Below are 13,998 nucleotides of genomic sequence, written 5' to 3'. Positions count from 1 at the left end.
GCAAAAACAGCATCACAAGAAACGGTGTTAAATTACCTCATGTCTCAAAGTGCACAACATTACAATAATAATGAACAAAAACAACTTAAAGAGCACTGACCTGTACCACCTGACTGCCGCAGATTCCTTTCAGCGTTGATAATGTTGCCATTGTAACGCATTTATTCGAGCCAGGAACTGCTCTGAGTTTAACGTCATCATGGGTTTCCATCTCTTCCAAATTACAGTAGTTATGGTATGAATGCAGCATAAGATCAGATTAAGTTACAGATAAGTTGTTTTGGTTCAGGATGTACTGTACTGTAAGAGGTGGCTGCTGTTTGTTTGTGGCACTCGGTGACTGACATCTGTCTAACTCTGCATAGCATGAAACGCACTGATGGATTATGATGTATGTGCGAGCAGGGTGCACGGAGGTATGGAAATACATGCGTTGACAGGCAGGTAGGACGTCATATCATTGCATTAGGACGATATATATATATATATATATATATATATATATATATATATATATATATATATATATATATATATATATACACATACATACACATACATACATACATACATACATTTAGACCACTTAACTAGTGATTGCTATCAGGATGTGAAGAGACTTTCAACCAGCATAACAAAACATTTTCTGGAACAAACCGCCTACTCTGCCTTTAATAAGAGAAATAGCAACGAGTTAACATTTTAGCACTGCCGGTTCCATCATCCAGAAGTCAATGGGTTTTTTGAATTGACGCCTGAATAAGGTCTGTGACAAAATAAATCTGTAATTTAAAAAAAAAAAAAATACTTGAAAAAGCTTGAAAAAGGCTGTTGCTAAGTGGGAAAATGGACTATAAACATCATGATGCCAAACAGGTAAACGCATCTAATCACTAGTCCGCTTTTACAGCCTCAGTGTGTATATAATCACGCTCATGCACTATTCTAACTCAAACATTCAGGGAGAATGTTTTAAATAAAGATCAAAAGAGTTGTTGGAAGCTTAATGGTGGTTATGAAGTCATGCAACTGTGATGTAGTTAGTTTATATCTCAGCATTTTACTTATGCCGATTCTATTTAGGCTTCCAAATTTATAAGTTGTTCATTTGTGAAGAATATTATGATGAATAAAATGTGTAAGAATCAAACTTTTGTTGGTCACAGACCAACTGCAATAACGTTAATCCAAAAGCCAATGAAAAAAAAATCTTACTGGGTTTTTGTCAAAAGAACAATGGGTGATGCCAACTTAAAGGTGAACTAAGTAACTTTTTTACCTTACCCGAACAGCTTCGGAGTCATTGGAATAGTTATGACTTTTTTCGGATTGAATGGTGGTCGTCTCGCACCCCCCAAGCGCCTGTGAGCCGAAAAACCACCCTTGCAACTTTGGGCCGGCGGGCCGCGTCAGGAAGTATCGTGTGATATCAGGTCTCGCGATGTAACGAATTGCTTTACGGCAAAAAAATCTGCAAAAATTCTGTCATTATTGCGCTCCCTCACGCTATTCGAACCCGAATGAAGAAGACATTTTAAAGAATGTCCCATCTGCTTTGATGTCGTTGATCTACTAGCCTCTGGTATCTGAGAGTCACCAACGAGTTTTTCGACAGTGTTGTCAAATATCTATTCCGAAGTTGTAGGGCAGGGATAGGCAACTCCGGTCCTGGAGGGCCACTGTCCTGCAGAGTTTAGCTTCAGCCCTGATAAACACTCACCTGTCTGTATCTATCTAGTAATCCTGAAAACACTGATTGCCTTGTTCAGGTGTGTTTAATTAGGGTTGAAGCTAAACTCTGCAGGACAGTGGCCCTCCAGGACCGGAGTTGCCTATCCCTGTTGTAGGGGGAGCTCTATAGAGAAACCTGTGAGCAAAAAGCGAGAATACAGCGAAGACACGTCACCACTGCAGCACTCTATAAGGTTTCTACTCAGTTTAAAGCTGTTGTTTTTACACTGATCATCATCTTCGTTATAGGTCTTACTCTATTTTTTACAGTCTATGGTCTTACTGTGCTACAGGGCACATTGGGCAGCAAGCGTATTCCACTGGCTGCGATCCCATTTAACAGCGATTCGCTCCAAGTCCTCCTTGAACGTGCTTTGCCAGGTCTTTTTCAGCCTTCCTCACCTGCAATTTTTGCTAGGCGTTGTTCCGATCGCCGCAGAATGTGACCTGCCAGTTTGATGCGACTGATAGCTACCGACAGATAGTCCCGGTGATTCTGATTGGTTGAGCCGCATTCAAAGCCGTTGTAAATTACTCTACAAACATACACCTGTGACCTCATTGCAGTAGTATCACTGCGTTAAAAGATTAAAAGCTATATTTTTATGGACTAAACGTTTTGTAAAAGCAATAAGCCCCATAACTGATTCCAAACAGTCATGGACAGCAGTGTTTCCATTATTTCACCAAGAAAAAAAGCTAAATTCAGCTAATTGGTTTCCTTTTTAACTAATTAATTTACATGAACCACTCAAACAAACCAATTATTTCCGAAATTTTCCAATGTTGCATATATACGGGTTAGACAGGACGTTTTAGGAAAGCATTTTTGAATTAGACTCCCTCAGCTCCACTCAGTTATAAAGCTGCGTGTGCAATACAAAGTGACATTAAATATCGCAATGGAACATTTAATCATTCTTTTGGAAAAAGTAGCTTGTTACTTTAAAAGCTACAAAGGTTAAACAACTGAGCTACTGTCATGCCATTGAAAAATGTAGTTAGTAGCATTGCTACTTTTAGCTAGTGACTCCTCAACAACACTGCAGTTCAGTATATGTGCTGTGACAGAGGAGGTCTTGTCCTCTAATTAATCTGGCATGTCTTTAAGCTCTAACACTGGATCACTTTGCAGGCCTGTTGAATAATTCACATCTCCCCTACGAGCTACTGTATGTCATAGGAGAAAGCCTGCGGTCTGCAGCCACCTCACATCCAGGAAATGGGGAGAATACAAAAAAGGAGGAAGTGAGAGAGGTAGGGATGGGCGCGGGAGAGATTGAGTTCAAAAATAGACATTGCAGAGATAGAAAGACAGTGATAAGAACCACCAGACTGAGAAACCGACAGGAGGAAAGGATGAAAAGGCAGACAGACGGTGGTCTAAAAGGGGTGAGCGAATCTAATGAATCAGCAGAGGCTGCGAGTCTATCCCAGAAGAGCAGATCTGGCTGACAAAGCACAAGGATATGAAATGTCAGTCAGGTCACAGTCTTTATGTTCAAGTTCCATTTAGGATGAGCCCATGAACAATCGCAGCTCTCACTTCTCTCCCAGACTGCAAGATTATTAATTAATTATGGACTGCCTGGTAATGGGTTTTCAACAACTGTACTGTGTGCATTGTTGCAAATGTCATGACTTTTTATAAACACCATGTTTACAATAAGCAAGGGATAATATACAGCCGGGCCGTGGCCGGTCATTGTCTCAAAATAAACCCAGACAGGGTGACTTTTTGAGTTTAATTTACTTTATAATCTTACCTGTATATTATCTGAATCTTACCAATAATAAAAAAAAAAAAAAAAAATCACAATCAACAATCAGACAAACAACAAGACACATACTGCAACAATATTAGTAATATTAATGCTAAAATCCTCTGGGGTCATTTTCACTACAATAGATAAATAAAACAAGACCGTACCGGTTGTGTTTGTTTAAGTAAGGACATTGTATGTATATATATATATATGTATATATATATATATATATATATATATATATTGGCTACCAATATAGTGGGTACTAATCAGCTGTGCCCTATAGAGAATAATGTAATTACAAGCAAATTGGGTTAAGGACTTATGAGCCTCATTTGTATTGTTTCCATGGTCAACAGTGAGTATTTATATCTGACTGGTGAATGCTGTGATTGACCAATCAGAATCGAGTATTCTATAATGCAATTTAATGACATCAAATGTTCAGACATGTTTAAATCAAATAAGACCTTTTTTTACACAATATGTACTCAATTTAAAATGTTTGAAAAAACCTAAATAAAATATTTTAATTGGTTAACAATAGTTAATGCATTAGGTATAAACTACTAATAATGAACATTTATTTCATTGATTGATCTAGATTAGTTTATAAATCATTAATTCATTTTCATTCAAAATACATTAACTAATGTATACATCTTGAAATGTTAAAAATGTACATACAGAAAAAATGCTAATAAAACATTAGCACCCAATGCATTTACTAATGTAAACAAATGTATTTAGTGTTGCCTTTAAAGCTACACAAACACACAAGAGGTTGAATAAATGAACGCTCCAATAAGACATTTACAGTCTTAGAACATTTTATTGTTGTTTGAACACCACCGCCCCACCCCAACCCTCAGTTCCCCATGAGATATATGCCTCCATGTCCTCTTCCTGTCCCACAAACACATGGTCAAAAACACAGTTCTTTTTCAATTCATTCATTATCATACAGGAACACTTGGAAGGAAACAAATAAACAAACTAAACGCACAAAAAACAAGGACCTGGCTCAACATTTGTCAAGAGTGGCTAAAGTCCTTCCTCTCTCATAGTGAGACACTAGGGATAGTTATGCGGTGTTAGCATAGGTGACTACCAGTAGAAGTTGGCTAATGTCTTTGGAATGCGCATGGTAAAAATAAAAATCATTGGAGGGGTTTAAAGTGACTGAATGGGCCTTCTGAAGGGGCGACTTTGGAATGGCTTTTAGAGATCATCCTCAGCTGACTGAGCATGTGTCATATCTTTTGGCGACATATTCAGGAAATAGTCTTATACAGAACAGTACATTCAACTCTTTCTGTTACTTTTAAATTGTTAAATCTGGCCAAACAAACTTTATTCACATACTATTCACAGAACACAAATATACATCTATATGTACACACTTTCCACCAGGCACTTTCCATGAAAGTCCACAGGGGGGGTTCGGTTAAGAAAGTCACAACATTGTCTTTGTAGCCGCTTCAATCAATCAATATTTTCTCTGGCTCCCTTAGAGGAACAGTTTACCCCAAAATGAAAATTCTATCATCATGTCATCCCATACCCATGCAATTTTTAATTCATCGAAATGTTGTTTCATGTACGAAATAAAGAAATATAGGTTTGGAACTAGTAAATCATTTTGGCTTGAGGATTAGTAAATAATGGCAGACTTCTCATTTTTGGGTGTCCCTTTACCTAGCTTGTTAATATAATCAGGAATCTTGTGTCACTCAGTGTGGACCAGGGCAGCCTGGCATCTGAGATGCTTTATGCAGAGCCATGTAATTATTGGGAAAACGCCTGTGGCTTGCTAACTTGGCATCTTGCTGAAACTGCAATTCACAGTTGGGGTCATAACAATTTGAGAGATGTAAGTGTAATACTGATGTGGATACTCTCAGCATTTATACTTAGTGCTTGCAGTTAAAAATAGCAAACTGTATTTATCACCATTGAAATGTGGTAGTTTAATCACTGAACTCTTGGCTGTCAGTTCTAATTGCCTGCACTAAACTGTCTGGCACCTTCCACGAATAAGGTGCAAAATACAGCACGAAGCTCTTAAAAAACAAACCTTTTCAACCAATAGACAGTGAAAGAAGGTTCTTCGGCTTTAGAAAATGTTGATCTTCATCTTCATAAAGTCACATAGGTACAATTTTACATGAGCAATTTTATGTAACCCTGTTACCAAACATATCAAATCAAGTTTAAAAGCCAGATTTGTATGATTTTACAATGTAGCAATAACAATGAAATGTCAAAATGAAATAAAAATGTGTAATCGTTGCTTAAAATAATAAAAAAATATGTAGGCTATCATAAAATAACTTATTGTTCAATAAGAGTGGAATAAAAGATTTAAAATTTCTGAAGTGAGCTAACTTGTACCACTGATGGTTGAAAAACCTTCATGAGACACTACAGTACTGTATTCATGGAATGCACACTCGGTGGTCAAACGATCAACCATCATGTGTCCAGCTATTATAGGAAAACGGCAAATAAAACAGGATGGACTGTGAATGTGTAACTTAAAGGGATGCTTTGAAGAATCTCGAGCCCAGGATTCAGCTGTACACTCAAAGCTGCACAATTGTTAAACAAAATCCACTCAAAGAACACGAGTCAGTCCGATAAATAGTTACAAGTGAATAGAAGAAGATTGCCGGTGTTCTTTTTGGTCCCTTTCTCCTCGCTTCTGACACAGTTTCGCCTCCGTTCCCTGTTTCGCAGCACAGTTGTAAAAAGACTATTAACTGCACTCTCTCAAAACCATTGAGTGAGAGGATAAAGGTCAGGGTGTAATCCACCGCAAGCTTTAGAATGCCATCACGTCTGCCCCTTGTTAATGTACTTCCTTTGCTTTAAGCACACAGGGCCACTGTTAGCACTTGAGACTTACACCTTAAGACGTCAGGGATTTCCAGCAGACGGTAAGTATATATACAAGTGAGAGGAAAAAAGACAACAGCTATAACAAGATAGGAAAGCCACAGCTGGGCAACATGGCCGCCTGACCCTCCTGTCAATCTCCTCTTGAGACGTATGGCACCATATATAGTAATAAACTCCGCCTCCGATGATACAAGAACCAAGCCTCAGAGACGCGGAAAACGGTGGTGAAAAGCGAGTCCTTTGCGTCGAAGAGGCATCGACGTCTTGATAGGCAGTTGATGGAAAGCTGTCTGCTGGTTGAATCTGTGTGTGTGTGGATGTCAGCGTTTGTGCATGCATGTGTGTTTTGTCCTTTTGCCGCTATTTTAGGGGCCTTTTTAAGAGCCCCAGTACAGACGCCCGACTCTCATCTCCACTGCACTGCACATGAAGAGATCTTCTCCAAGTGATGTTTATTTCTGCTCTTCAGTCCAGCCAGCCAGAGAAACAGGCAGGTGTAAAATAAAGCCGCTGTTTTTAGAAACAGCCCACTATCTCTGCGAGCAGAGGTAAACCAACCACACCGCACCAAGCCAGGCTCTGGAATCGCTCACAGCTTTGAGGAAAATGTGCTGAAAAAATCCTAAACCGAAAAAACAGCCATGACAGAAAGGGATGTAACATATTTAGATGTTTGGGATAAAAAAAGAAAACCGGCAGAGAACTCCTCTTTTTTTTTTTTTGGTCCCGTTTTCTTCCTTCTGCCTTTTGATCTGGGTAAGACGTCAGAAAGACGGGAAGCAGAGGGGGATGAGGGGGTGTAGAGTGAGCCTGCCGGTGTTCCTGCTCCATGCAGTGAGGTCAGCATGGGGGGTTGGGGGGGGGAAACCCGCTATCTGACCTCCAAGCAGTCCAAATACTCCAGAACCAGCTCATAACAGAAACGATACTGCTCCTGCACCACACACACACACACACACACAGAGAAATGACAGAATTAGTGAAATAATTCACTTCTATATTTTTGTATACACAACAGTTCTTGTTTCTGCATGCTCACCAAGGCTGCATTTATTTGATCAAAAGGTAATACTTTATTTTGATGGGCCCTTTTAAACATTCTGTTGACTATAAGTAACTTTGCAACTACATACCAACTAACTCTCATTAGTGCATTCATGCTGAAAAAACTGTATTATATATATAAAGAAAATAATAATAATAAAAAAAAACTCAAACTTTTAAATGGTAGTGTGGAAGAATGGTATAAATTGTCAGATTACATTTGCACTTAAGGTATTAATAAAATACATTCAGCAGTGATTATTATTATTATTATTATTTTATATTTCATTCTGCTTTCAGAAATCATGTATAATATTATTTTATTGTATCTGCATGTTTTTTAAAAAAATATTTAAAAAATGCTTTAGTACTATGACAATACAAAAGCAAACCAATTTAATTTAGGAAATTTTGTTGACTTAAATATCACATTTAATATTTCTTTACACATAATAAGTTTGTATACATGAAAATTAAGCTGCCTTGTCATTTTAGTTAGGGTGTTCCTCATCATATTTGAAAACCCCTGCTCTTATAGTAAAGCCTACTCAATTGGGATCAGGGAAAAGGGGGATCACCAGTAAAAAGTTTTGGGCCTATATGAACTTTCTAGAAAGGCCCTGATCAACTAATGATTTTTGGTATTTGGGTATTTATTTGAAAGGCAAAGACTTTCTTAACTTTTGTACCTACCAGTGTCTCCACCATGTTGGGCTTAGCGTTACGAAGAGTCTTGACAGCATAGAAGACGTCCACCATGTTCTGGTATTGGATCATCTCCATCAGGATGTTGCTGGAACAGTACATTCCACTGCGACCACCGCCGTTCCTAGGAATACAAAAAACCCCGTCTTGTCATGAGCAAAGAAGAGACAGACATTGAAGAAAAAGATCTGGCTTGTGCTGCGTACTGATATTCAGTCTACAACAGAAATTTCACACATCCAGTTAATATGAAACCAGCCTGCATGAGAGGCATACAAAGAGCTTTCTGAAGATCTTCTGCTGTGTACAGCGGCTGAAAGATGAGGCAACGCTGAGATAATCAATCGCAGTCAGTGCTTTGGCAGTTCTGGATTTAGCGCGGAGAAAGGCCTGCACTGTTCTGTATTAAAGCATAATTGATTTCATCTCCATAATCTCTTCTCTCTGCCTGTGGTGAGAACACTATGTGACAGTTTTGAGTGATGTGCTTCTGGGCGGCGATGGGAAGGGAATTCGTGCCTGGGGTTCCAGATGAGACGGCTCGGTGGGCAAGAGTGAGACCCGGAGACAAAGATGTGGTGGAAGTGGAGTGTGTGGTTAAAAGGATAACGACAATGTTAACACCTAGGCTAAGATCATCGAGGCTGGCTGTGAGTGAAGTCCTTGATTAGAAAACATGTTATTTCAGAACCATTTTGTGTGTTTAATTTGTTTACATCAGGGTATTGTTCATGATTTGTTGCGGAGGTATACAGGAATTCGGTATTTTGCATATAATTATCTCTTATCTGACTCACTGGCAAACAGAGATAGTTGTCACAGGAGACACAGATAACACTGCAAAGAAAAGGATTAAGTGTGCTGTTCAAGGGCACAACGGCCATCACTCGGGCCGCTGCGAGAAGACGACACTTCAACAATATGCAAGGCCAGAACGTGACCTGAAGGACAGTCCACGTGCTCTTATGAAATGCCCTGGACCATTTATCTGTGCATGGGCAATCTGAGTTCAAATACAGCTTGTGTGAAATGTTCAGATCAGGTCTATATATATATATATATATATATATATATATATATATATATATATATATATATATATATATATATATACACACACATACATACATACATGCATACATATATATTTTTTTTTTATCACAAAATGTTTTCTAATATTTAGTCCTTTATCTCTTAATTTTCATCAAAGTATGAGTGCTCTTTGATTCGTTCATTTATTTTCTGCTCTTCAGCGTTATCACGATGCTTTTATCTTTCCCTTTTTGATCTCTTATATTTGTTTTGGCTCATAATTTCTTTGAACTATTTTAGCTGAATATTATATGGCATCATTCAAATTAAACTAAATTTAATTAATTAGTTAATTAATTTTATGATACTGCCTTTTATAAAATCTAATTATACATACACTATATATATATATATATATATATATATATATATATATATATATATATATATATATATATATATATATATATATATATATATACACACACACTACCATTATATATACACTTACATTATATATACACTACCATTCAAAATTTGGGGGTCTGTAAGATTTTTTGCTCTTAAGTCTCTTATGCTCACCAAGGCTGCATTTATTTGATCAAAAATGCAATAAAAACTAATTTTGTGAAATATTATTGCAATTTAAAATAACTTTTCTATTTTGGTAAATTTTAAAATGTGTTTTATTTCTGTGATGAAATAAGTTAAGTTAAAGTGTTAGTTAAAGTTAAAGTGATCGCGTCTCTTCAGAAAATTTGGACTAAACCGCTGTTCATATGGATAATTCTTTCTGATCTGTTTGATGAATGAAAATCTTAAGCCAGGAACACACCAAGCCGACGTCAAAGAACTAGCCGCGATGAAAGCTGACTGTGTTGTTGCCTCTCGTCGACTGAGTCTCGGCCGAAAGCTGCGCTTGAACACACCAAAGGGACTAAAGGCGACTGTCAATTAGCACATGCGTTCTGTGCCTGCGTGTAAGTAAATATCTGTCTGTATCAGCAGATATGAATAGTCTATTTTCTGCATTCAAAAAGGGAAACCGAAACTAGGACTGCTGATATACAAACCATAAACAACGTCAATGTCAATCACTTACTTCATTCAAGTCGGCTCACATTATTATGAAAATATTTGTACAATCGAATGCTCAGGTAAGATGACAAAATTAGAACAGCCTTCTGTCAGTGCTGTCTTGATCTCTTTGCTCGCTTTCATCACTTTCGATGAAAAAAAAACTCAAAACAGCCTGACGTTGCCCGATGGCCGACCGTCGGTTTGGTGCGTCCCGGCCTTGGGTTTGGAACGACATGAGGGTGAGTAAATGATGACAGAATTTTCATTTTTGGGTGAACTAACCCTTAAACAAATTAATATTTTTATCAATGTTGAAAAAAGTTAATGTTTAATATTTTTGTGGAAGCAAAAAAAGTTTTTTCAAGATACTTTGCTGAATAGAAGGTTCAAAAGAACAGCATTTATATGAAACAGAATTCTTTCGTAACATTATTAATGTCTTTACTGTCAGTTTTGATCAATTTAATACATCCTTGCTAAAGTATTATCATTATTATTTTTTAATTCTTACTGACCCCAGACCTTTGAACCTTTAGAATTGGGGGAATTACGCTTCCTGTAATTACAATTCCAAGTCGAATTCAGCTTCCTGTACAGGGTAGCCAATTCACTTTACATTCATACTCATGAATTGAAAAGCAATACTTCAATTATAAAGAATAACTTCAAAGATAATAAAATCTCAATTGGGCAAGTCTTTTGAGAAACACTGGATCATGAATCTTCCACTACCTGTATTACTGATGGAGAGTGCCAGTGCACTTGCTAGACTAGACACATCTCACTGTACAAGCAGTAAAAAAAAAAAAATCTGTTTGCATCAGTGGTTTGAGGAAACATCAATCAATGACACGCTGCAGAAGACACATGGCGGAAGTAAAAGATGTAGCTGAACACAGCAGGATCACATCATTAAGCTGATATGATGTTTTTTGTTTATTTTTCATTATATCATTTGTCTGTATCTGATTAGCAGTACATTACGCATATGACATCACAATATACACAGTTGCATTTGTATATTACTGTTCTGCAGAAATCAATGGACAGAATACCAGACAACAGTCAAACCAATACACTCACAAAGTAATGTTAGAATACACTCACAAAAAGTGCAATTGTTCGTTCAGTTTAGCTAATTAAAATTAGCTCTGGATCACACTGTCGCAACCTAATTTAATTGCATGCAATTTTAATTAACAAAATCGAAGCTTACTTAATCTGTCTGCATTAACACTATGAATAGTATTCATTGGTATTAACTGAATGTATAGACATCCAAACCAAAACAGAGACGATGGAAGTTGACTCCTGTTGTCCACCAGAAGAAATAAAAAGTAGATGTTTGGTCAAATTATTTTTTTTACTACAAGTAAAAAAGTACTACAACAAATGTATTGAAAACACTTAAGAGCCATTGTTCAAACGGAAATTCAGCAGGCGTTATATTATAAGATGCTGTAAATGAATAAAAACATTGTTTAGTTGAGTTGGGATTGTGTGGAACATGCCGGTATACTACTCACAGGCAGTGGACCACCGTACGACCTTCCCCACACTCCCTCTGCCACTTCTGTACGCTAGCCAGCAGGTTGAGGAAGGCCTTTTTGGAGTCAGGCACGTCACGATACGCAGACCAGCGCAGGAACTGGAACTGGCAGACGACCAGCTGACCCTCCTGCAGCTTTGCATGGATGAGATGGGGGAAAAGGAAAGGTCACAATCAGTAATGCATCGCCAGCTGTGCATTTGGGCTTGTTTATGGATGTGTACAGTAGCGTAGGACTGTTCTCCAGCAGTGCCAAGTCAGCAGTGTTTAGGTTGTGATGAATGAGTCTGCTGGGAAAGAGTTTCACTCGGGTGGGGAAGAAACACTATAAGGCTGGCCCTGATACATGCCTGCTTTGGCTTAAAACACAGGTGGAATTAATATAGAGCCCTGAGGCACACCCCAAAACTGCCCTAAGGCTTGCTGGGAGAAAATGAACACACTGACCATAGCTGAGCGACACGCATATCTTTAACAAGTCTGAGATAATGATTTTTCTGTCCAAATCTTCTTCCAATTTGTAAACAATTAATAGAAAATGCATATATGCCAGAAGAAATTAAAGGATAAATTAAGATGTATTAAGCTATGTCCGAATTAAAGAACTTTTAAAGCCTATTCAAGTGATAATAATTGATAATAACCGCCCTCATTGAATCTCATTTGTGTTCAATTAGAATATGGTGACTTTTAGATGCATTATGGAATCGGTTGTTGCATGTACTGTAACTCAACGAGCGTCAATTTGATTAGAAAAATAGGAATTGCATTAACATTTAAGACCTAAGGGGTCTTTTTTAATGAACAATATAAATAAATAAATAAAATTAAATAACAAACCGGCAATTTTAACTATTTTAGTTTCCCAGAATGTTCTAGAAACATTACTTTTTGGTTCCCAAAGCAGACAATTTAACATTCTTTAACAGGTTTAGAAAATGTTCCTCTACCTCTATATTCCAATATCTTTTACCCTGATGTACATCAGTCTACAAACCATTTTGTTTTTATTCATTGTTTAATCAATCATTAAAGGATTAGTTCACCTCAAAATGAACATTTCCTGATAATTTAGTCACCCCAATGCCATCCAAGATGTTCATGTCTTTCTTTCTTCGGTGGAAAAGAAATTAAGTTTTTTTGAGGAAAACATTTCAGGATTTTTCTCCACACAATGGACTTCAATGGTAACCAAATTGTTGAAGTCCAAATCAATGCAGTTTCAAAGGGCTTTGAAGAAAAGGGCTTCTGAGGAATAGGGTCTTATCTAGCGAAACGATCGGTAAAATAAAAATGTATATACTTTTTAACCACAATTGTTTGTCTTGTGCTGGTCTGCGACCCGCCAGGCATTACGTAATCACGTTGGAAAGGTCACGCTGGACGTAGGCGGAAGTACCGCCTCATTGTTTACAAAGCGAACGTGCGAAGACTAATACAAAAGCCCTTTAACAAAAAAGGTAAAATTCGATTTTGAAGTTGGAGGAGAAAATGAGATGGAGTTTTTTGCCCTACCCTACCTTTTTGAACCGGAGTACACAGATGAAGACCTTAGGCAGATGGAGGAGACCGCTACATCCAGCGTGACATTTCCAACGTGATTAAGTAATGCCTGGCACGCACAGACCAGCACAAGACGAACAATTGTGGTTAAAAAGTATATACATTTTTATTTTATTTAGAAAATGACCGATCGTTTCGCTAGATAAGACCCTATTCCTCAGCTGGGATCGTGCAGAGCCCTTTGAAGCACTTCAAAGCCCTTTGAAACTGCATTGATTTGGACTTACCGTTGAAGTCCATTGTTTGGAGAAAAATCCTGAAATGTTTTCCTCAAAAAAACGCAATTTCTTTTCCACCAAAGAAAGAAAGACATGAACATCTTGGATGGCATTGGGGTGAGTAAATTATCAGGAAATTTTCATTTTGAGGTGAACTAATCCTTTAAAATTAGCCAAGCGCATAATGACACATAATATGGAAAATGAAATGAACATGCAAGATTTAATTTGATCATTATTATGTAAGATTTCCTGGATAATCACAACCCATGGCTGCCACTTCATAGAAACAAGTTTGGCAACACCACAGACAGGGCACACCGTTTAAAGCAGAAGCAGTATACACTAACATTCTCTACCACACAATCTGAGTAATAGAGATGTCAAATTTGAACACATGCACCCACAA

The 13,998-nt window shown here is 37.6% G+C and overlaps 1 protein-coding gene across 16 annotated transcripts in view; it reads right to left on the bottom strand.

Moving 5' to 3' along the window:
- Positions 1-4,311: 4,311 nt before the first annotated feature.
- Positions 4,312-13,998, bottom strand: part of ptprub (protein tyrosine phosphatase receptor type Ub) — a 214,266-nt gene continuing 204,579 nt past the window's right edge. For 11 of the 16 annotated variants that reach the window (XM_084089903.1, XM_084089913.1, XM_084089914.1 and 8 more), the window contains 3 exons: positions 11,786-11,943; positions 8,136-8,271; positions 4,313-7,332 (listed from right to left, as the gene is read on the bottom strand). In XM_084089903.1, coding sequence (XP_083946029.1) covers positions 7,270-7,332; positions 8,136-8,271; positions 11,786-11,943 — 357 coding nt within the window. In that variant the 3' untranslated portion in view covers positions 4,313-7,269. Of the gene's footprint in view, positions 7,333-8,135; positions 8,272-11,785; positions 11,944-13,998 lie in introns of all 16 variants that reach the window. The other 5 variants (XM_084089916.1, XM_084089908.1, XM_084089909.1 and 2 more) reach the window with 2 other exon arrangements.

Source organism: Abramis brama (assembly GCF_963993115.1).
Source record: "Abramis brama genome assembly, chromosome: 17".
NCBI classification, from domain to species: domain Eukaryota; kingdom Metazoa; phylum Chordata; class Actinopteri; order Cypriniformes; family Leuciscidae; genus Abramis; species Abramis brama.
This window is presented reverse-complemented; position numbering and strand designations above follow the sequence as displayed.